The sequence below is a fragment of the Trematomus bernacchii genome, unplaced genomic scaffold, assembly GCF_902827165.1.
Source record: "Trematomus bernacchii unplaced genomic scaffold, fTreBer1.1, whole genome shotgun sequence".
NCBI classification, from domain to species: domain Eukaryota; kingdom Metazoa; phylum Chordata; class Actinopteri; order Perciformes; family Nototheniidae; genus Trematomus; species Trematomus bernacchii.
In genome coordinates this window covers 832,645-857,644 of record NW_022987673.1, presented here as the reverse complement: position 1 = coordinate 857,644, position 25,000 = coordinate 832,645, and the positions used below count along the sequence as shown (strand labels likewise).

General features: G+C 41.2%; 2 protein-coding genes across 2 annotated transcripts in view; one reads left to right on the top strand and one right to left on the bottom strand.

Annotated features, from left to right (window-relative positions):
* Positions 1-12,824, bottom strand: part of racgap1 (Rac GTPase activating protein 1) — a gene marked incomplete at its 3' end in the record, with an annotated part of 17,951 nt that extends 5,127 nt beyond the window's left edge. The window contains 11 exon segments of the mRNA XM_034136138.1: positions 1,254-1,349; positions 1,653-1,817; positions 2,650-2,789; positions 3,319-3,436; positions 5,445-5,522; positions 5,609-5,662; positions 5,753-5,822; positions 9,114-9,256; positions 10,006-10,208; positions 11,287-11,392; positions 12,702-12,824. Of these exon segments, the coding sequence (XP_033992029.1) occupies positions 1,254-1,349; positions 1,653-1,817; positions 2,650-2,789; positions 3,319-3,436; positions 5,445-5,522; positions 5,609-5,662; positions 5,753-5,822; positions 9,114-9,256; positions 10,006-10,208; positions 11,287-11,374 (1,155 nt within the window).
* Positions 12,825-14,307: 1,483 nt separating this feature from the next.
* Positions 14,308-25,000, top strand: part of LOC117487513 (inactive dipeptidyl peptidase 10) — a 57,428-nt gene continuing 46,735 nt past the window's right edge. Inside the window, exon 1 of the mRNA XM_034136147.1 lies at positions 14,308-14,407. Within this exon, the coding sequence (XP_033992038.1) occupies positions 14,369-14,407 (39 nt within the window). The 5' untranslated portion in view covers positions 14,308-14,368. The remainder of the gene's footprint in view (positions 14,408-25,000) is intronic.

The window sequence follows — 25,000 nt, the reverse complement described above, 5'->3', positions numbered from 1 at the left end:
GGGGGTTATTCACTATCGCTTTATTTCCTCAAGTCATCGTGCACGGGACACTGAAACACAATGGCTCCTGGCCGAGTGTTGCAGATATTGGAGGTAGAAACGTCTGCTTTCTCGCCAAGTTAATGTCATACTAAGCAGCAATGTCAAGGATTCCAAGAGATGTAAATACTTTAAACTTGTAAAAAAGGACCCTCAAAAATGTAATATTCGTTAAGAGGCGAAATCCCTCGGTTTTACACTAATGCCGCGTTTCCACTACACGGCCTCGCTCGGCCTCGCTCGGTATGGCTAGGCCTCGTTAGGACTGGCTCACTTTATGGCGCATTTCCATTACAGTTTAGGAACTGGGGCAGTATCTATAGTAACGCAGTGTAGGCGGAGCCATGACGTGATCTTCAATGAGAACCCCAGAAACACAACACAGCCGTTAGCTGTTAGCACTCAGAGCTCACAGCTCCTCATATCTGTTCAGAAACTAGACAAAAGTTAAACAAGTACAAACCACAGACTGCCTGTGTCATGGTGAATACAGTCGCTGCTTTATTTATGTCTGTATAGGCCGTTGTTGTGAGTGTGGACGGTCGGAGCATATACAACGTTAGCTTAGCCAATCTCCATTTAGAAAACACGCATTTTAAAAGGTTTTTCGCCTGCCGTCTGTCTGCAGACTTGACAAAGCATTAATTCATGGTTTTTACTAACCGGTATCAGTATGTTGTTACTTCGGCATCATTTTGAAACGTGTATTACAATTAAATCACGGTCAAATATGTCCATCTTGTTGTAGTTGTTGCCCCCTTGCCAGCGACGCTCTCTCTAGTTTAGCATACTCAGCCCGACTCAGCCTCGTTGTCTCTGGCCCTAGACCCACGATTTTATGAGGCCAGAAAAACTGTGAATTAGGACCCGCCGGCCGGTACTAGGCCAAGTGGAAACGCAACCAAAGACGGGCCGCTGACGTCACAGCCCTCTTAAACCGTGCTGCGGGCTGTAGTGGAAACGCGCCATAAGTGGCAACCCTTCTTAAAATCTCTCTTTTTGTCTAACACTAGTGGTTTACATATTGTACGTAAGTGAAGATCAACCATGTATGGATTGTCAATTGATGAACACTAGTAGAGACTAAGCTGAACACTAGTAGCTTTGAACTGTTTGTAACTGTGGTTCCTATCAATGAACTAAATGTATTTTCCATGCGTCTTCAATACAAATATATATATGAAAACAAAAAGGACCCTCAGATGGGCGCTCACCTCGTGCAGACCCCTCTGCTCGATCTCACTGATGCAGTGCACGACCAGAGGAGGAATCATGGGAGACGTGTCGGGGACGTAGTCTGCGAGGACGCCCTGGGAACAAATCACATAAACAATCAGAACTCAGACATCAATACGGAGCGTTGTTGTTGTTGTTGTTTCTCAATGGTGCTCTAGGAGGAGATTCAGGTGATAAGGTGGGGGGGTTACCTTGGTTGCTGATTGGCTAATGGTTACTCAAGACAAAACATCGTTATGACATCATCAAGTGGATTTTGAACAATAGGTGACCTTTAACAATTCTTACTGTATTAGTCGATGCATTACCGGGGCCCATTGCTTGATACATGTATTTTTCTGTAGGCGTAATAAATATGTTATTTGCTCCACTCTCACCTCTCCGATCTTGACGGGCGTGGCCCCCAGGTTGGGGATGCACGGCAGGGGGCATCGCTCCCGACACTCGGGGTGAGAAACCACTCTGCAGTCACGACACTTCAGAGAAATCTTCCCAAACTTGATCCTCTTCCCGCAGGGCACGCACGACTCGGGCTTTATGACCTGGAGACATTCAACAGGAGGGGGGGGGGGGGGGGGGGGGGGGGGAGACTGAGGGTCAACCTAAAGAACCATAAGAACTAAACTCAAGTCACACTCAAAGGCTGATGACAGACGGTGATGACAAAGTGCCTCCTCCAAATCAGAAATGTCTCTAAACACCAGAGGTATATCAAAAAGAAAGACTCAGTTTGTGTAAACAAATTACACGAACACATGATGAAATCCAACGGGACAAAGTCAGTCAGTCTCACATCAGCGGTGACACGCTGACAGGACATCCATCATAGAAACAATTCATAAAAAGGCGCTACGTGGCCCGAAAGAAAGTGCTTCCCTCTCGTCAGATTAAACACATCATCTCCAGACCCAAAACATACATCCCCTTAGTGGACAAAGCTGACTTCATTAGTATAATGATATGCCATAAGTGATTACATAGAGGTGGAGCAAATGACTTTTAAACATCAACGTTTTGGAGTGGATCATTAATTGGACGTCAGCGCCTTTAAATTAAAATGGACAATTTAAATAAACAAATTAATTGGAATTTATACATTTTCACTCCATCACCTTTCTTTAATTCATGACTCTAACTCATGCCTCCTTTCCGGGGAGTGCAAACTGTTTTCTGAATGTACTGAAAATGCTTTTTAAAACCCCCAAACGTTGGTAAGAAGCATGTCTACTTCATTAGACGTGAACATTTGTATATGATTACAGTTCTATGCTTTCAGTAAATGTTGATTATCATTGGCCGTGGTGGAGTTATTAGAAACAGTTCATCAAAAGGACACAGGCCCTTTTTTCTCGTCAGATTGAATGTGTTTCTCACCGTTTTGGAGACAAAGTCGTGCAGCCGGACCCCCCCGAGGTTCTGAGGCGTCCCTGGTGCTGCCCGTCTCTCCTGAAGGACCTCCGGCTGCTTGAAGACGTCCTGAGACTTCACCGACTCAGAGTCCCACTCCATGTTGGCTGGACGGAAGAAAACAAAGAAATAAAACTCAACGTTAAAACCACCATGCCGCTCTGATAGGGAGACTGTGGATCATCTCTGCTGCATATTCAGACTCCAGACGTTCATGAAATCATCTTAAACAACAGGTAGATGTGCCGTCTTTAGATGTGATTTCAGCTGCATCACAAGAGCCACCTGTCTGTATTTTAAGAACGATAGATTATCTGGTAGATGATGGCTTACGATTCATTGTAAAAACATCTTTACTTCAAAATGAAAGCATGGTTTTAAGGGATTTCATCCAAGACTAAAAGGATAAGTTCAGGCATTACATGTTCCTATTCTGTGATTTTAACAGCAACATAATCAGCCCTAAAAACAAATATACTTTGACCAAAATCAACTTTAAAACCATTATTTCACTAATCAAATAAATTGGATGACAACTCCAGAGATCATTGAAACTGGCTGAAGTTATCCTGGATGAGTTGAGGCACCTGAACAGCCTGAGGTTAATAAACAAACTGAATGATAATGAAGTCTCACCGGTCTTCCTGCGGCTGCGGGTATAGTACGGCACCGTCTCGATGGTGGAGACGGCCTCGACCGGTCCTCCGTCAGCGGGGACCGTCACCGTGGTCTTCGTCACCAGAGTCTCATTCCCCTGCAACAACACACAGGGTTCATACACTTTTTCACCAATGATTTTCCATGACTTCTCCAGGACTTCTCCAGGACCTTTACCTAATTTTCCATGACCAAAAAAATGACTCTTTCTCAGCGTACCACTGAAAATGGTTTATTTTAACATGGAACAGGAAAATAAGGTCTGCATATGAAACATGTTGTGCCTATCTGAAACAAATCCAATAGGCTTACTAGCTTCTACACGCTAAAGCAACTAAAATCTCTCACCAGCAAAACACCTCGTCAGTTAAATGCCATTTTACGTTTCATTACTATACTATACAGTATTTATTATCATTATAGTATTACTATTTCGGCGATTAGATAAAATATAAATGATATTTGATGCAACTTTAGTTACATTTCCATGACTTTTCCAGGGCCTGGAATTAGCATTTTGAATTTCCATGACTTTTCCAGGTTTGTAATGACCGTAAGAAGAACCCTGAACACGATACAAATAACCGTCAGAATAATCAAGGTTCAAGGTTAGTTTATTTGTAAAGCACATGTTCGAGCCATTTCCCTTTCATCATTATGGTTTGAATGTAATAATAATATAAGGCTTTAGAGTAAAGTCTTATTTGTTTTTGAGAGTCACACCACGGTTTAAAAGGTGTTAATTTAAGTCTCACTTATATGCTGTGAAATGTGCGCTGTAGGGTATGACGTGCATGTCTTTGCATGGCAGGACAATGGGACACAGCTGATTGGGATTAGACAGGAAGCGGCAGAGTCTTTTGACCGTGTTCTTTTTGTTCCATTTTGACACGGAGAACTTTGAGTTACTTTGAAGCGAGGAAGTGTGTCTTCATGTTTGTACGCTGCCTGGATCAATCAATAAATCTGATGTGATTCAACGCTACAACGATCTCTACAAAGTTAGTTTGGAAGCAAAGAGAGGCGCGTCATAACTCACAACCCCGACAGAGGAATTCAAACGCCACGACAGCACATTTTAAGACACAGCCCTAATTCAAAGCAGGGCTGTGCGATTATGGCAAAAATCATAATCACGATTATTTTTGGTCAATAATTGATATCACTATTATTAAAAACAATTATCCATTTACTTTGAAAACATCCATTTAAAATAGTTTTGAACAGTTGATTACCCTGAACTTTAAGGATGATTCAACTGAAAAACCAATACAAAAAATTATGTAAAACATTTTTTATTTAATTTTTTTATTAAAATAATAATAGTTTTATTTCGATTACGTTGTTTTTGTAATCGTTGTAAGCCGAAATCGTAATCGAGATTAAAATACGATTAATTGCACAGCCCTAATCCAAAGTGCTTCACATAGGGCATTTAAACACATAATAACAACAATTCATAAAAAGTGATAAAATACTGGATCTCAGGAGAGGCGGCATTAAAAATAAATGTTTTTAAGTTTGATTTAAAAGCACCCAGGGGTTTGGGCAGACCTCAGAATTATTGTTTGTTCCAGGCGTCTGGTGCAAGAAAGCTAAAAGCCGTCTCTGCAAATGTAGCTCTGACTCTGGAGACGACGAGTAAATCACTTTAAACAAACTACGTGCAGTGCGACCAGGAAGTGTTAAGAGCATCTAAACATCCCCTCTAGTTGGCAAAGCTGATTTAATTTAGTTTTTCCTCTCCATTTAAAAAGGGGATTACGTTTTAATAAATAAAAGGGGAATTTATAAATTTGTATTAAATCAGATCTGTTATATTAATGAACATAAATATAAAAAATCGCTTTCTTTGTCTAGTAAAAAAAGTATGAATATCTAAACACAATATTTAGCTTAGAAGCTAAATATTTAGTTTGACATGAACATTTTGTGCATTTTTGGAAATGATTGCATCCATATTTTGGACGCTGTGGAGTTATTGAAAATGTTTGGATCACATGAATTAAAGAACAGATCGGCAAAGGAATCGTGTGATTATTGATTCAGAAACATTATCAATGAAGCTCTGAACTATAAAAAGGGATATTAAAATCCTCCCCTACCCTCTCTGCGTTCCTCCCGTTGGATCTGGAGCGCTTGGAGGCGCCTGGAGGTCCGTCGACGTGATTTCTGGAGGAGCGCTGAAAATAAAAATCAGACCGATGAGTTCCCGTTGAAGTGAAACACGGACGTTCACAGAGGACCGGCTGTTGAGTTCTGATCTCACCCTCTTCTCTCTTTTCTTCAGGCGCACCGTCCTCACATTGGACGAGTCCCAGTCCTGCCACAGAGCAACGTCACGGTCACATTCTCAACATAAAAGCAGGTTATTGTTTTAATGACGATTAAACTGAAGTGACGAAGCACTCACCATCGAGTCGTCCGTTTTGTCGTAGCTGATGTCCGACAGGATGGAGGCCGACTCGTCGATGGTGCGCAGTCTGCGGGAGACACGGGAATCGTTAAGTTTATTTACACTTTGCTCCGACAAAAACACTCTGGGGAACTGGGTTATTTCTCATTTTGCCTTTAAAAGATATATATATATATATATATAAATGGTAATGCACATATACCCCGCTCTCAGCCCTGGTCTGGCTGAAACACTGGTTCAGTGACTGTTTCTGCAAAGCAATGTGTGTACGTTCTTTTAAAAGCAGTAAAGTAAGTGTTTTTATCCTTAATGCAACACGGTTTATAATTCTACTTTCTGCATTATCTAAAAGTGATATATACAGAGTGATGTATCGGCATGTGAAAACACTTCTGTTTGCATTCAGGTCTAAAGTGTCAGACGTTCCCATGTTCAGATCAACCAGCAGGAACTCTGACCTCTCAATGTAACCACAGAGCACTGATAAGCTTTACAGGAAGCTGGAACGACACCATAAACCTGTCTGTGTGTTATACGGGGTGTGTTGTACTGTGTGTGTGTGTGTGTGTTGTACTGTGTGTGTGTGTGTGTGTGTGTGTGTGTGTGTGTGTGTTGTACTGTGTGTGTTGTACTTAAGCAATAGCTCACTTCAGGCCGTGATATATGCTCATTATATCACAGCTAAGGGGGTTGTCGACCCTCTGCGTCGGGCCGAACCAGCTGTGATATGCTGAGCTTATATCACGGCCTGAAGTGAGCTATTGCTTTTATAAAACCAAGTGTGGCAATATGAAAGAAAAATACACACTAATTTAAATAGTTGTTATTAGTAAATAATGATGTTCAAAATAAAATAGTCCCTCCGTTGCCTTCTGCACGAAACAGTGCGAGGTGGTTGCTATGCAACAACACTAACAGCTAGCGAACATATTAGACTGAGAGCGTTGATCCATTATTTGGCTATTTATTTACATTAATGTGTATGTTGCCGTTTATTGTGCAGCCACTGAAAACCTGTCCAGCATCAGTAGCATGGCTTACGTGGTTACTTGTATAGGCTGAGGTTGTTCTAGGCTGTTGCTTAATTTCTCTGCTTTGTTTCAAGACCCGCATCAGAAAGCTTTTGAATGGTGATACTTTTCCAGTTGGTCTACCTGCTCTTCACGTAGCTCTGCATGTCGTCGTTTAGGGGCTTTCTGGAGATAGGCACTGCTCAATCCACTCCTCCATAGTAAGACCCCCCCCCCCCCCCCCCCCCCCCCCCCCGGAGGTCGAAGTTAACCTTAAATGTTTCCATCTTAAGCTTTGTATGTTTGTTTCGTAACGGACGAAATGTAAATATATTTATAAAACGGACGAGTCCAATCAAGCAATCTGATTGGTCGATAGCGTTTTGATTACAGATTTGAAAACATCGTTGCTTGCTTTAAAAGTAGCACAATTCATGATGTCAAACCTTGGAAAGTATCTAGATATCCCTGCCCTAACAGTTGAGAGCGTCCTCACATACGGCATCTCTGCTTGGTATGCAGGGTGCTCGGCTGCCGACAGGAAGGCTCTGCAGAGGCTCATTAACACGGCCCAGAGGATTATTGGCTGCCCTCTGCCCTCCCTGGGAGACATCACCAGCTCTCGCTGCCTCAGGAGGACCAGTTCCATCCTGAAGGACTCATCCCACCCAGCCCGTCATCTGTTCGACCTGCTGCCCTCGGCCCGGCGCTACCGTTCACTGAAAGCCCGCACCTCCAGACTCACAAACAGTTTCTTCCCATGAGCCATTAGGACATTAAACACACACAAATAACTCCCCATATCCCCACTGTGCAATAATCATGGTCTGTCTCTATGTATACACTGTAATATTTATCAAAATTCTATTTTATTCATTTATCTATTAATCCTGCTCATCTCCATGACGATCCGAAGCTGTGTGCGCTACTTGCTGGTCGTAACTGTCAGGCCTTTTAATCTGTGTTGTAATATGTCTGTTTTTAAAGCACTCGCTGGAGCAGTAAACTATAAATCTCGTTGTATTCTGTACAATGACAATAAAAGCTTTTGAATTTGAACTGAATATGTTTTGCCATTTGATGTCTATATCTGGACCGTTTGCTTTTCAGCCCAACTGTATACAGTTTTTCTCAGACGCGGAGGGATACTGACTTGTTGTGAAAAGTAACTACAATTCTACCTGTGGTATACGCTGATTATATCACGGCTAAGAACCAATCAGATTGCTTGATTTGACGTGTCCGTTTTATAATGTGTGTTGAACTGTAACGGGTTTGACCTTATTTTAATGAGTGGGGTGCCAGACAGAAACAAGTCTGACAAATAATAATAAAAAAGGGAACAAAAATAGTCATTCAATAAGACAATAACAGTTACAGTACTGTGTGTGTGTTATAGTGTGTGTGTGTGTATTGTACAGTGTGTGTGTTGTACAGTGTGTGTTATAGTGTGTGTGTGTTTGTACAGTGTGTGTTATAGTGTGTGTGTGTTGTGTGTATTGTACAGTGTGTGTGTTGTACAGTGTGTGTTATAGTGTGTGTGTGTGTTGTACAGTGTGTGTGTTAGTGTGTGTGTGTGTTGTACAGTGTGTGTTATAGTGTATTGTACAGTGTGTGTTATAGTGTGTGTGTGTGTGTTGTACAGTGTGTGTGTTGTACAGTGTGTGTTATAGTGTGTGTGTGTATTGTACAGTGTGTGTTATAGTGTGTGTGTGTTGTACAGTGTGTGTGTGTGTATTGTACAGTGTGTGTTATAGTGTGTGTGTGTGTGTACAGTGTGTGTGTGTGTTGTACAGTGTGTGTGTGTGTATTGTACAGTGTGTGTTATAGAGTGTGTGTGTGTTGTACAGTGTGTGTGTGTGTGTTGTACAGTGTGTGTGTTGTACAGTGTGTGTGTTGTACAGTGTGTGTGTTGTACAGTGTGTGTTATAGAGTGTGTGTGTGTTGTACAGTGTGTGTGTGTGTATTGTACAGTGTGTGTATTGTACAGTGTGTGTGTTGTACAGTGTGTGTTATAGAGTGTGTGTGTGTTGTACAGTGTGTGTGTTGTACAGTGTGTGTTATAGTGTGTGTGTGTTGTACAGTGTGTGTTATAGTGTGTGTGTGTGTATTGTACAGTGTGTGTGTTGTACAGTGTGTGTTATAGTGTGTGTCTGTTGTACAGTGTGTGTTATAGTGTGTGTCTGTTGTACAGTGTGTGTTATAGTGTGTGTGTGTTGTACAGTGTGTGTGTGTTGTACAGTGTGTGTGTGTGTGTGACAGTGTGTGTGTGTTGTACAGTGTGTGTGTGTGTTGTACAGTGTGTGTGTGTGTTGTACAGTGTGTGTGTTGTACAGTGTGTGTCTGACCTGCGGCTGGTGTTCAGGACAGCAGTCGGCTGGCTGTTGGTGTTGAGGAAGGCGAGGGCCGATCGCTGCTCTGCGCTCAGCTTGATGCTGTTCGAGGATCCTTCGCTGGTCAGCAGGTCCCGGATCAGCTGGATCTGACGGTCCTGTTGGAGGGGAAATACAACGAAGGAGAAACACCTTGAAACAGATAGAAATACAGAGAAGACTGAAGCAGTCAGGGTTTTTAAACACAGTAAAAGGGAGCGGACACGAAACCCTTCTGACTTTTTTGTATTGTTGTGCTACGTTCAACGTCACTAATAATTAAAACAGGAAAGCAGGGTTAGGAAATGTTTAAAATATTACTTGTTTTTGAAATACACGTTTTCCTAAAGCGGGATTTAAAACGTTAATTACATTTGACAACAACTTCACAATAAACAAAATATATTGTTGTCTTTTGCTGAAAACAAACAACATGTGACTGTTGTTGTTTACTTTTGCCTGATAGGCATTTGGTAAATTGCCTTTCAAAAATATTACCAATTATTTTGAGATTTAAAACTTTCATAACATTTGAATTCCAACTTCTTACAATATTTAAAAGACCTTATTTTTACGCAAGTGTATTCAAAGCTTTTAAGACCTTTTAAAGATCCATTGGAAATCTGATGCTTTTGAAGAGTGTCATTTGTTTCTATCCAGTTTGAAAGGGTTTATCTCAATGGACTCTGGATACAGAGAGAACATTAATTATATGTTATGAACAAAAATAAATGACACAAACTGTCCAAATCCCTATTGATCTTATTTCTAATATATCCACTCCAATAACCGACAAAAGGGATACATGTTTCCTTCCCTGCAGACGAACACTGGGCCCACATCAACAAACACACGCGTTCCAACCCACCAGCTTCTCGCAGTCGGCCTCGGCCTTCTGCCTGCGTCTGATCTCCACGTCCACCTGGTTGCGGGCGTGTTTCAGTTTGACCTCCAGCGCCCCCCGCTCGGTTTCAGCCTTGGTGAGAACCTCCTTACAGGATCCAAGATCCAGCTCCGCTCGCTGCCAGCGGAGCCGACAGTCCTCGAAGTTCTGAGCCATCTGGATGAAGTCTGGGACGAGAAGAGAGGGAGGCTCGTTAATAACTGAGGCAGGGGTCTAATGCGGCACGTTTCATATAGAGTGGTGCAGGAATGAGTCCTAAAACCCGGAAGTGAGTCAGCATTTCACCACTTCCTGTTCCCTCGTCTCAGAGCCAATGGGATCTCTCCATAGGATTTTGGAAACTATCTGGAACTAAGGTCTGTGGTTGAGACACATTGAAGAGACGGGTCACGTTTTGTTCTACGACATTAAATCCATCAGCAGTGACCCCACTGGTGATTTCTGAAGAGTTGACGTGTCTGAAAAACGATGGTTGTTACCAAGTGGCTGAATAGGACTACAGAAGTCGTGGAGGCCGTTGTACGTCATTACGCAGAACACATAAACACTCCTCTAAGTTAGTTAGCCCTGTTCTGCTTGAAAGCAAGTACCTGCCTCCTGCAAACTGTTCAAACAAACGCTTCAACTCGTACCATTTAGTATCTGTATGTTTGAATATGGATCTGAAGTTGGCGTGACGTTGAAGTCGTGCTGCTGTACTCGACTGTAGTTCCTTTATAGCATAACGTTAGCATTTTGCTTCTGGAGATTAGATTTATGATTAGAACATTATAAAAGTAGACATGTGGAGATTATCCGGCTGAACAGAACGTGCATTTATCAAACAGGTTCGTTTTCCACAGATCTTATTTTTTTTTTACAATATTCCAAAATCCTATGGAGAGATCCCGTTGCTTTTTGTCGAGGGAACCAGCAGCTTACTTCAGGGTCGAACTACAAACATACATCATCCCTGCACCGCTCTATTAAAGTGAGTAAAAGTATTCTAAGATGGCGTCGGTGATGATGGCTGCCGTGTCTTCGGCTCCTCTCCAACTCTGCCTTTTTACCGTTTTATTTCAGTGTTCAGCTTTTGACTTTGTCCGACATGTATATAGACTTCTTGCACAATTTTTTATATTTGATTATGTTGCATTGTTGGAGGAGCTCAGGTCAGAATAATTGTATTGCCATTTCTACACTGTAGCTTGTGTTCATATGACAATAAAACCTTTGAATCTTTGAAAAGATGAATAAAATACTCACTGGGTTCGATGTTGTCATTGAGGAGGTCCACCTGCGACCTCAGCTTATCATACAAGCTCTGCAGGTTCAGCACCGCAGTCTGCATCATGGCCTTTATCTCAACACCCTGAAAAGCAACATTAAGTACATTTAGTTTATAGGATAACAAGTTGTGTGTAGTGTTACATTGACCTGGTGTATGGCAGCTGGTCAATGTGGCTCCGTCAGACATCTGGCACTAACTATTCCTGTGAAATCACGACCGTTTTTTGAGTCTGAAAGGAACTGTTGTTTATTCAAAGCCTCTGAGACCTGGGCGCATGTAGGTGGAAAAATACAGTCATTCCAAAGAACATATAAGAACAAAGAAGACGATTGTGGCTTCAGGGTTAATGTATGCATCGTACAAATGGATACATTTTTATATTTAACATTTTATAAGGCCTATTTTCTAGTGATTTCAATTTGACTTATGTTAAGCCTTATGCATGCCATTTGATCTTTAAAAAAAAATCTAATTCTGACTATAAGTGTTTTTTTTTGGCATTATGCATTCTATATTATATATTTTGACTTGTATGCTTCCATCAAATGTCCCATTTATTTCACATTATACCCCTAAGAAGTAAAGAATAGAATAGAATCGTCTTTAATGGTCACTCATGCAGAGCACACAGTGAAATGAGTTATCTGCATTTAACCCATCCTAGTACCGGGAGTCTAGTACTAGGAGCAGTCGGCAGGGCAGGAGGTGAACTGGGACCTCTCCAAGTAGCAGTCCACACTCCATACTTAGGTCTGGTCGGGGACTTGAACCGGCGACCCTACGGCTCACAGTCCAAGCCCCTACTGACTGAGCCACTGCCAGTACTTTATTGATCCCAATTTGGGAATTATTTTGCGTTGCAGGCAGCATAAAAAGACTGGAACGGATTATTAAATAAAATATAAATGTAAAATGTACAGTGTGGTTTTAAGTCCCTGTTAATATTGCTTGTTTTGAAAGTAGCAAAACACAGAAGTACTGAAGTTAATAGTACATGTACCTCAACATTGTACTGTACTCGAATACATGTACTTAGTTAATGTATGGCATGTTTTTATTGTAGTTGGTGTTAAATTAGGACATCTGCAATAAAGAGGAAGTGGAAATTATCCTGACACGTAAACAGAAATAATGCATTAAAATCTCAATTAGCCGCATTAAAAACCACATGCTCGCTTTAATATCTATCTAACCTTGTTTCTGATTTGGCTCAGCGGTTCTCTTTTGTTTATATTCAAGCTAATGCTAATCAAGCAACGCTATCTACAGGTAATTCCGTTCAACTCAAGTTGGGTCAACTGTAATTACAAACAACACGGCGGCTACTTTAGCTGCTAACTGTTGATCCACGGAAGGAACTAGCAAATATTAGGAAGAAAATGTAACTTACCGTTAACAGGAGAAATGTAGGACAGTATTATCCTCTCGGTGAAGTTTAACCCTGAGCTTTTCCTGTTTCTTTTCTTTTTTTTAACGACCACCTGTTTGTGCCTCTGACCGCATCTTTCCACAATGAGCGCGTTGCATTTCAAATTTCGCCGCCAGCCAATCAGCGACAACCACTGCGAAAAATGACTTCCGAGTGTGTGTTTTTCAAAATAAACGCACATCAACGGTCATTTTACGCGAACACAAAAAAAGAACAAACAGGAGGAAATTATTAAAGCAATATATTTTAAATGTCTGGTTTGTTTTCAATGTAATCTTATAAATGTTTTTAAAATGTAAGAAACATTATTTGATTAATTATTTCATTTTTTAACTTTTTTTTAATTCCAATGTTATTCTCATTTAATTCATTTTGATTATGAAATGAGTCATATAAAGGCGCTATATAAATCCAATATATTATTATTATTATTATTATTATTATTATTATTATTATTATTATTATTATTATTATTATTATTATTATTATTATTATTATTATTATTATTATTATTATATAAATACAATCAACACATCAACGGTCGCTCGAAACACACACTCACAGAAACGAGAACAAATGATAATTTAAAATGTCAATTGTATTCGATATAATGTTATAAATGATCTATTATTAAGTCAGACAGTGAAACTCCCGCATGAATACAAAGAAAAACCGTTAGACTTCCGGTATTTACTTTCAAAATAAAATCCCCGCAGCGGCAGCAGCAACTGGTGAGTGAACAGAAAGGTAAACAGTTCTTTCTTTGAGTATCTAAAAATAACGACTACATGAAGTTTAGCAGACACTGTTAGTTATTCTGCGGCTGTGAGGTAATGTCCTGCACCTGTAGCACTACACCTGTCTGTTAATAACCCCCAACAATCAGTCAGACAGGTAAAGTAAGGCAGGTTATATAACTCCCCAAAGCAAGCACTGATTCCCTAAAACAAATACTACTATCTTAACCGATAAAAACACATCATTCACTGTTAAATTGACGTAAGAAAAATACTGTTTAAGGGCAAAAAAAGGGACATTTGTCGGATCGGATGCATGATGGGATTTGTAGTTTTGGCTGTTTGAAGTTCTCAGTGATGTGCATATCTCCTATAGCCTACGATTTTGTACTTCCCCTTCATATAGCTTTAAATGCATCACAAAGGTACCTTAGCTGCTTGGCAATAAACCTTATTGTAACTCTAGGTATGATGAGGGTGTTGTAGATATATGATATTATTGTATTTAAATATAATGTATTGTACATATTTATTCCAGCACGTAAAATGAGGGTGTCAAAATACTTCAAATTGTTTGTTTATTCATAGTTACTCTGCAGCTGTAGTCCTGTCTTCATGATTCATTTGAGAGTCAATAGCCGATAAACACACACACGCACACACACACACACACACACCACACACACACACACACACACACACACACACACACACACACACACACACACACACACACACACACACACACACAGGGCGAGAGAGAGGAGCCTGCACACGGAGCTCCGCAGCCTCACTCAGCTCTGCTCGCCGGGTTTGAAGCGTCTCAGGCGGTCAGGATCAGGACCAGCACCGGTATCAGGATCTGGATCTGGAGCTCGTTGCGGAATTACAATGATTGCCACAACTCAACAGAACATGACCACGGAACCGGTATGTGTGTGTGTTTTATTTTTTCATCCTCACTTTCCTTCCAATGCAGTGTGTGTGTGTGTGTGTGTGTGTGCATGCATGCAGTGGGGACTTCCTCATGCTCGATCCGATGATTATCGATCTGCATTCAGAGTTCTCCGTCAATATGGATCTCCTGCTGCAAGCCTGCTCACTGCGGTGCTGTGTGAACCATTCTCTCTCACTCTTCATGGTCCTTGTGTCCCATGCAGACTTTAACAGCACAATCTCTGCATCAATACCGGGTTTCTCCCCGCTGTATAATGTTGTGTCCATGCAGATAAACGTCCCTCCAGCTGCTCAGTGGCATGCAGGCTGAATGATTGATCATCTGCAGGTGCACGGACAAAGGGAATTAATCCTTTATTTGTTGCTCACACTATTAACTCAATACTGATTAAAATGCACATAAATTATGATTTAATGCACCACTTTTTCTGATTTATGTTCTGCTTATGTCAGAAGCAACATGTGCAACTTCTTTAATTCACTCCAACTGTTGGAGATAAATGGTTGCATTAGATTCAAAACCACTATGCAAAATTATTTTTTGATAAACTTTCCCTTTTCGCCTGCACCACATTAACATCTTAATCTGTTTCTCTTGATGTGCAACACTTTACCCCTTTTCCAAATGAACTATAGTGTAATTACAGACCTCATCAAACTGTCGTTTCTCCTGAGAAAGAGTTTAAATCATGATTACTGCAGCAGGCTGATGGAGGAAGTGTCTAAGTGAGTGTATGAGCAGCTTAATGGCGTCTAATTGGTTGGCATTGTGAGCGTAGTTTGACATTCACCGTGAGACATTAACCTTTGGTTTGTTTCACTCACATGTTGGTGTGATGAAGCGTCTGGTTGGTAATCCTGCAGTATCACTGTCTCCTTCAGAGGGCCACACAGGGCTTAGAGACCCTCCATTACACACAAACCCCTCGTGGGCTGCACTCAGAAACTAATGAAGCAGACCAGCATCATGTTGGTGGGAAGATGCAACAATATGAGGGTTTCTGTGGGCTGCTGTTGCTGTCATATTGGTAAAAATGTAAAGAACATTTCCCACCACATATGCCAGGCTGATTATTTACTTTAACACATCGACTCTGTTTTACATTCAACCTGTTATGCCCGGTGAGTGTGTAAAATGTGAAAAATATTTGATGATATTGAACTCCACCAGCAGAGAGACTTGGTTGCAATTAATACGTGGAAAGGAATTTGTGAATAAGTTGGAAAATATGGGCTCGTCTGAACATCCAATATTGTGCATGCCTATGTGTCTCAATATTAGACATACCTAAAGTATAAGCAGCAAAGATGAATAAAGGAATCCTAATCGTATTTGCCTCTCCTGGGACATGTCTCCATGTAGTGTCTCTCCTGGGACATGTCTCCATGTAGTGTCTCTCCTGGGACATGTCTCCATGTAGTGTCTCTCCTGGGACATGTCTCCATGTAGTGTCTCTCCTGGGACATGTCTCCATGTAGTGTCTCTCCTGGGACATGTCTCCATGTAGTGTCTCTCCTGGGACATGTCTCCATGTAGTGTCTCTCCTGGGACATGTCTCCATGTAGTGTCTCTCCTGGGACATGTCTCCATGTGTATATCAGTATGTAGTGTCTCTACATGTCTCCATGCTTTCATGTTCAAAAAGCTCTTTATTTTTCTCATACTGTCTGTGCTGCAGCACCTCTTTTCACCCTCTGTCTGAAGCCAGAGCCCAGTCTGCTCTGATTGGTTAGCTGGCCGGCTCTGTTGTGATTGGTCAACCTCTTAGAGATGTCCCGCCCCTTAGCCTATCACGTACAATGTGTTGGAGCGCTAACCAATAGGAGCGCATGTGTTACATAGTGATGTCACTTTGTTCCAGAAGTTAGGATTGTAGCCTTTGCAGACCATTTACATGCACTAAAACGTATAGAACACACCTCATATATCATAACAGGGCCTCTTTAACTCCACCGCAGGAGAGACCTGATTGCAGTTAGGGTGGAAAGAAATATGTGCCTAAAATAAGTTTGAAAATATCAGCATATCTGAATTCGTCCTATGTGTCACAACATCGGACAGACGCAAAGATAAATAAAGGAATTCTAATTATATTTTAAAGTAAATTAAAAAATGCTTTGTTTTTGCTTCACTTAATCCCCAAAATGTAGGCAATAAAAATCACATCCTTTTTTCCAAGCAGTATTTACCGTTCCTCCCGCTTGCTGATGGTGTGACAGTTTGACACAGTGGGCTCTTATTATTTGCTGATGGAGTGTTTCTGCAGGGTGAGAAATGACACTCTGAGCCTCTCATCTCAGCAGCTCTCCCACGTGTTCCTCTGCGTTTCCTACAGCAACTTGAGAGAGGCTGTCCGTGCTGAGGGAGCACTTTTGTCCGGTCATTTCCTCATGCATGATGGGAAAGAATAGGACAGTCCTGGAGCACTGGAGGCTAAAGCGACCGGTCTTTTATTTCACAAAGAGTCGTGCTGCATTGTGTGGCTTTAAGCCTCCAGGGCAGAACATGTGCCCAATTTGTCCCCGCTGGTGTCTTCACCACCTACTGCTTTTTGTTTTTTAACATGTAATGGTGGCACAGTAAGTCCTCTGGATGTGATGAAAGATATGAATCGATCCTGAGCTGAATCATAACGACACCACATTGGTTTCCTTTATCACGGCCCCCCTTAAAGTGGACCTATCATGCTATATTTGAATAATATAGTGTAGGACCATACCTATATAAGGCATATTTATACTTTTTTTTTTTCAAAATACCAAACAGATCATGCATTTTAGCCATGCCTCATTTTGCTCAATTTGAAAAATGTTAGCTCTGTTTTAGCAAGGGCTGATTCAGTGAGAACAGCACCACCTACAGGCCTGGCATATGTACTACAGCGTCTCCAGCGCTTTCGAACGGCAATGTCCGTGGCTGTCTCCTCCTGATTGGTGGAGTTGGCCCAATAGCCGTAGCGCCACCGTCCTGACGTCAGGACAGTGTTCAAATCTGGATCAGTTTTTATCAGATCCGTTGCAGCCCCTTTTTTAGAGATTTGGGTATGGAGGAAAATAGAGAGGGTTGTGTTTTCTGACACTTGGTGAGTTCCCTGGAACACCGGGGACACATATTCATGTAGAAAAGACGTACAAAAGTGCATTTAGCATGATAGGTCCCCTTTAAAGTTAAAGCATGCTCCGATGAACAATATCTGTTTTCTTTTTTTTACTGCCGAATTGTATTCCATATTTTATTCCATTCTGTTTCTATGTAAATACGGCTCTATTCATCATTAGATCTAAACTCTAACCGTAACCATAACCCTAACCCTAAGACCCACGACCAAGCAAAACATTTCTTATGTGGCCTAATGTAAAAAAGGGGCGAAATGGGAAAGGGGCGAAGTGGAGAAGGGGCGAAACGGGAATAATTTAGTGCCGAATTGGGAAGGGGCGAAACGGGAAGGTGCGAAATTGGAAGACACCGTGTCAACCTAGTGATAAACCTGTTTCTGATTCTCATTCTGATTCTGACCTTCATTTTAAAGCAGGCACGGCAGGTATTGACAGAGTAATAATACGTGCGTGGGTTACTTGTTAATCTCAATCTTCCCCCGGTGAGCAATCAGAGCGTATATCATTAAAACACAGAGCGTGGGGGTTAGGGTGAGGCCTGCCAATACATCTAACCCTTCTTTATGGAGCTGGTTACTTCATTGATGCATCTGCCAATGTCATGTAAGTAATAAACATCAGGGCCGGTGTGAAAGGAGCTTTATGAGGATGCAGATCAGCAGCATCCCTCTGCATGGGATTTACTGCTGGATCCTCCTCAGAGACGCAGGAGACGGAGATGCGCACGTCTCCAGAGCCTCATTTAAGAATTCCTCGCACCGCCTGGATCCTGCACAGCCTGGTTATGTTGCACCCTGCGTAGATCTAGTAATTGTCTTTGTGTGCAGAGCTGTGAGAAAAATAAGATATTTGGGATGTTTGAGCAGCTTTATGAATACTTTGAGTTTAGTGAGATGTGATGAGACGATAAAGAAGTGGGGATAGGTTTGGGTGCTGCACATGGAGGTGTAGAACCGCTAAGATTAGGCAATTATTATGGTAATCGATTAATGGTTAAAGTCGTTTTTCATGCAAAAAGTGCAGATATGCTGTTTTTTTTAACATCAATTGTTTTGACATTTTTCCGACTGATATTGAAAATGCAATATATTTCACAATATTAGATGTAAAGACTGATTTTTTGCATCATTGTTTACATTTTTATTGACAAATGCATAAACATATGAATGTTGTCATTTATTTTGTACGTATTAATAATAAAATAGTTCTTTTTTTTTATGATATTTTGACTTATTTTTCCTCCAAATATTGTACGTCCTGCAAAATGGATATTGCATGAGACCACACTGCGTTTTTATTTCATAACATTACATTAAAACAACGCTTTTTATCCAAACTGTTATATATTGGCAATTATGTTGAGGACAATTAATATTTGGACTCCTCTGTCTACTTCCAGAACATAGTGACATCACTATGGAACACTCTATGTAAGGGATAATGTGCAGTGACGCGGTCATTATGGGGAAAAGAACACCGACAGGCAGATCAGGAGCCCGACGCGAAGCATGCAGTTTGCTTTTCACAGTTAAATCGAACTGACTTCTTTGTGCAGATGTGAGCGTCCTTAACAACGGTCAATAAGTCCTTGACAGCGGTCTGTCTGTTCTGGATTAACAACGTGTCACGTGTTCTGAATTGACCAATCAGAATCGAGTATTCAACTAAGCCATGTAATAAATATTGATAAACACCTGAACATCAGCAGGATAGGGACTGCCATTTTTTTTTTTTTTTTAAGTATTCTGCTTAATTGTTGGGCCCTAGTTTTCAGTCTCTCAAATATGGAGTTTTCTTAAGTTTTTAATATAACATATTCAAGTGGAATCTTTGGGTTTTGGACAGACACAACAACACATTTAAAGCCATCACATTGGACTTTAAAACCTGCAGAATATCAAAGTTATCTGCAGCCCTGTGGAGGTGCCACAAACATTGTTTTCCTGAAACTCTCCTCTACGGCTGTTCTCCCACGATTAATTGTTTCCCACTGGACCTTGTACAACTGTACTTCCCATCGATTCTCTCATTTGGTTGAGTGAAAATCCCAGAGCGCCATTTGCAAACAGAACTCTCTCTCTCTCTCTCTCTCTCTCTCTCTCTCTCTCTCTCTCTCTCTCTCTCTCTCTCTCTCTCTCTCTCTCTCTCTCTCTCTCTCTCTCTCTCTCTCCTCTAACGCAGTTCTGCTTGGTTTGCCAAATGAAAAGAAAGAAATCCTCCCCAGGGATTGCTGCAGGAGAGTTATCCGTTAACATAAAAGCCTCTGATTTGCATCCTCGCACCCTTTGGTGTTTGACGGACACTTCATCCTCCTGCTCCTGAGGGATTTCACAAAGCTGAGTGAAATAGATGGCTCACTTAGAGCATTTCTGATCCGGCTCAGCAGAAACACGTCAGAGAGAGATGTGCACGTCCATCAGGCGGCTGACGAAGAAGAAGCATCCTGTAGCTACAGAAAGCAGAAATATTTTAAAGGTCCCCTATTATACTGTTCTTCATCAATATATCACAGGTCTCAGATATATACAGAGCCTGTCTCTGATTGGCTGAAACACCAAACAGATCATTGCAGCATTACCCATAATCCCCTCTGTTTCAGCCCTGTTTCCAAAGTGCTGATTCTCTGTCTGTTACTTTAGATGAAAATAAGGAGCCCCTCCCCACAAATCTGATCAGCTCATTTTCAGACAGGTTATAAAAATGGATCAGGACAAAAAGAGAGAGAATCTTTGTTCCTGAAACTTTCAGAGTCTCTTTACACAGAGGGGACACATGTTGATGAAGAAGAGACATGAAGAAGAGGGGACACATGTTGATGAAGAAGAGACATGAAGAAGAGGGGACACATGTTGATGTAGAAGAGACATGAAGAAGAGGGGACACATGTTGATGTAGAAGAGACATGAAGAAGAGGGGACACATGTTGATGTAGAAGAGACATGAAGAAGAGGGGACACATGTTGATGAAGAAGAGACATGAAGAGAGACATGAAGAAGAGGGGACACATGTTGATGTAGAAGAGACATGAAGAAGAGGGGACACATGTTGATGTAGAAGAGACATGAAGAAGAGGGGACACATGTTGATGTAGAAGAGACATGAAGAAGAGGGGACACATGTTGATGTAGAAGAGACATGAAGAAGAGGGGACACATGTTGATGTAGAAGAGACATGAAGAAGAGGGGACACATGTTGATGTAGAAGAGACATGAAGAAGAGGGGACACATGTTGATGTAGAAGAGACATGAAGAAGAGGGGACACATGGTGATGTAGAAGAGACATGAAGAAGAGGGGACACATGTTGATGTAGAAGAGACATGAAGAAGAGGGGACACATTTTGATGTAGAAGAGACATGAAGAAGTGGATTTTGCATAATAGGTGACCTTTAAACCTTGCAACTTCCTCTGTGTATATTTTGCACAATTCTCTATAGAGTGATGCAGGGATGTGGTGTTTCTGTGTTGGTCCCTGGTCCAATGGGATTCCTCCATGTGATTTTGGATTATTACAGAAAATAGTCTCTGTGTCAAACAGACATTTATGATATTTACACATTTTGCTCAGCAGGATAATCTCCACACATTAACACCACTTGTTAGCAACCGCTGTTTTTAAATTATTTATTGCTATCAAATACATTTTAATGTTGTAGCATGTTTTAGATTTAGCAGTGCATCATCTCATATGAGCTCATCATCATGAGTTGTTATATCTAAAATGTAACTGTAGTGCAGTAAAAACGACAATATTTCCCCCTGAAATCAAGTGTTGTAGAAGTATAAAACAGCATAACATGGAAAAAGCCAAGTAATCATGTCACAATAAGTAAAATACTTGACTCAATGTACATTATAACCCCCACTGCAGCTCCTCATGTCCCCCTGCAGTTAGCATTATATTCCCTCTGCTTTCTGATCAGACGCCAGCAGCTTCTCTATTTACTTTGCAAGCGTGACAAAATTCCTCATTGGCTCCGATAGTTGGGATTAGCGCGGTCTGTTGTGCGACCTTAATTGGAAGTTTGGCGTAATGTCCGGACTCTGGGGAGCGATAGGAGCCGAGCGTCGCGATGCGAGGAGGTCTCAGCTCTCACGGAGCAGAAAGTAATTAGATGGTGGACATGGAAATGAAAATAGTGTGAGATGGAGTCAGTCAGGCGGAGGGATTTCATTTAAAATGTCTCTTTATGCCATGAGATCCTGGAGTCTCTATCCCCACATGTTTTATGATATGGAACCAGGTTACATATACCCAGTGTGGGATGATGTAAAACACGTAACATGTCATTTTCCAAGGTCTCTGAATGAAAACAGTAGTAAACGCTCTTTATTTGGTTGTGCAGCGTTGCATCATGGGAGTTGTTGTCTTCTGCTGGAGAGGATTTCTTCAGTGTTGATGGCTCTGTCGTGGTATAAAGCGGTAAAAACAGTGAACCAGATGCAACGATATTGATGTTAAAACAACAATGCATGAATATTAAAGCATTCTGCATAATGATTACTTCTACTTTTGGTACTTTAAATACATTTTGATGATAATACTTATTATTTTACGTGTACTTCTTCAACCCCTGGTTACCCGTTATAAAACGTTTAGTCAAGTTTCTGTTTCCATTAAAGACAAAATTACCATTAAACTATATATTTATTTAATAGTGTTGGAGCCCCAATTAGGTTAAACTCTGTACTTTGCAATAAGGCATTACATGCAAAAACTAGTTTGTGTTTTACAACTTAGTTTGTTCTTGTCTCACAAGCTCCACCTCGAGCACTACATTTATGAGATCCCTGCTTATAAGTTAAAGCTTCAGTACCAATGATTACTTTGATACTTTAAATACATTTCACTGATCAAACGTGGGCTTCTGTGGAAAAACAAGTGGCTTTAAACTTGATAAAATGTCAGTTTATGGCAGCTAATGAATGACGCCATCACAGGAGTCCAGAGGAAACTACAGCGGGAAATCGGACAGAATGGGGGGTGATATTTAAAGAAAGACTTGGATATTCTCTGATTTTAAAGTGGTAAATATGTGAGAGAGAGATATGGTTCCTTGACTTTACAAAACACTGTGTTTTTTCTCATTAATTTGTGACTTTAATCTCGTAAACTGTGAGTTTTTCATTAAAATGTCTCCCCTCCCTGTGTTTCCCCTCCAATGGCCCTCATACGCCCTCTAACTAATTCACATTTCTCTAAAACATTTGAGCTAACTTGACTTGAATATATAACATAATTCAGTTCTAGTTTTTACTCATTTTAATGCAGACATTTTACCTTTTTTACCTCAAACTGAGAGTGCTGAGGATGCAGTATTGACTGAATCTCCTTCAGACTGCTGTAGGTTTCTGTATCTGATGGAAAGACGCTGGTGGTTCAGATGGTTTTTGCAGCAGAGTGAGATAAAACAGTCCGATTGATAGATTTCTAGCCATGAACATCAATCACCTGTGCAGAGAGTTCAATCACTATACCTTAAAGATGTCCCTGCAGGCGCAACTGGTGGTGGTTTTAATTTAAAAAACGCAATGAACGAGCAGCCGAGGAGATCTATTAAAGATGAGTGCTTGGCAGGAGTTCTGGCAACACGTCGAGTTAAAGCGGACCTCGTTTGTCTTCCATTCATCTCGGGAAATAAAGTAAACCTTCCTTACAAGAAGAGGTGAAGAGACAGATTGAAGGCCTGTTTCCAGGATTTATATCTGAAATGATGCATTAAGGAGCGTCTCTGCTTCTGCTGCATTGACCTTTTACTCTCCAGTTTGTGAATTCGCCCTGATTCACTCTCCTGACATTGGGTTTTTGAAACTGCGGTTATGTAAGTGCATTCTGCCTTTGCAGCTTTTCAATTCACTGTGAGCCAGCGGCTGTGGGTCTGTTGGTGAAAGACGTATAATAGAGTATGTTTTTGGAGAGGAATGTTTAATACAACAGATTCAGGGACAGCTGGCTCACTGTTTGAGTGCGGAGGAGCAGCAATCTGTTGACCGGTGAGAGCCAAGATGGCTTTTTTCCGCTGCACACCTCGATGAAAGCCCTGCAGGAAGGAGATGTTTGAAGAGAACGGCGGAGTTCATCCTTATGGAAGTTACTCAGTGGTGCATGAAGCCAACAAAAGTGTAACTTCTGAGTATAAAAAGGGGATCTTTACTGATCTTTTGCATCAATGAGGCTTCATTCCTCACACGATGCGCCTCCTTAAGACTTTCCTCATGTTATCAGACCCAATTCCCCCTATAGAGTGGTTCAGGAATGAGTCCTAAAACTCGCAAATGAGTCACGATTTCATCACTTCCTGTCCCCTGGTATAGAGGTCGATGGTTTTCTGAATGTGTTTCTGGTTGTACGCCTGAAATAAGGTCTGTGGTTCACACAAGCTGAAGAGATTTTAACGTTTTGTCCTACGACAACAGAGGTTGCTAACAAGTGTCTAAATGAGACGACTAAACGTCACCACGGCCAACATTAGCCGCCTTTAGCTTAGCGGTGGTGACGTGAAGTCATGTGACCGTGCTGTACTTCCTTTATAGCCCAACATTAGCCTCCTTTAGCTTAGCGGTGGTGACGTGAAGTCATGTGACCGTGCTGTACTTCCTTTATAGCCCAACATTAGCCACCTTTAGCTTAGCGGTGGTGACGTGAAGTCATGTGACCGTGCTGTACTTCCTTTATAGCCCAACATTAGCCACCTTTAGCTTAGCGGTGGTGACGTGAAGTCATGTGACCGTGCTGTACTTCCTTTATAGCCCAACATTAGCCACTTTTAGCTTAGCGGTGGTGACGTGAAGTCATGTGACCGTGCTGTAGTTCCTTGATAGCTCCATCAGTCACCAGATCTCACACAGAACGACTCACAGAAACTTTTCCCTCCTGAAGCGCTGTCTATAATTGATTGTGTAGTTTTACAGCCTCATCTACTTCTCCTCATCTTTATCACCTTTTTAACAACTTCATCCAGAGCTGCTGAATAAATCCTCTTCCGCTCGCAGAGGAAATAGGAAGCAGCTTTCTCAACAAAAAAAACCACTCTAAAATAATGTAATGTACCGGCCCTTTCCAGAGGCGGAGGAAGTGTACACTGCAGTAAAAGTACTATTACTACGAAAGTACTCAGGAAGGATGTGCCTTAAGTAAAAGTATTGATTGTGCAGTAAAATATTTTATATTACAATGATTTGTTCTGGGTTATTGCTGTAGATGCTGTATACTCCTTTATATATGTTGGCGCGTTTAATTTGCAGCAATTCATCATATTCTATAAGATTTTCACATGGTTATTTTTGTAAATTTTTCTGCGTATTCTTTCAGACATTTGAACCCAATTATTTCATTTTTTTTAAATCTTTTTTCAGACACACTTACTCAATTTCTTTGGATATCTTTTAAGACATTTACCAAATAATTTCACATATTTTTGGGACAATGCTAAGACAATCATTCACA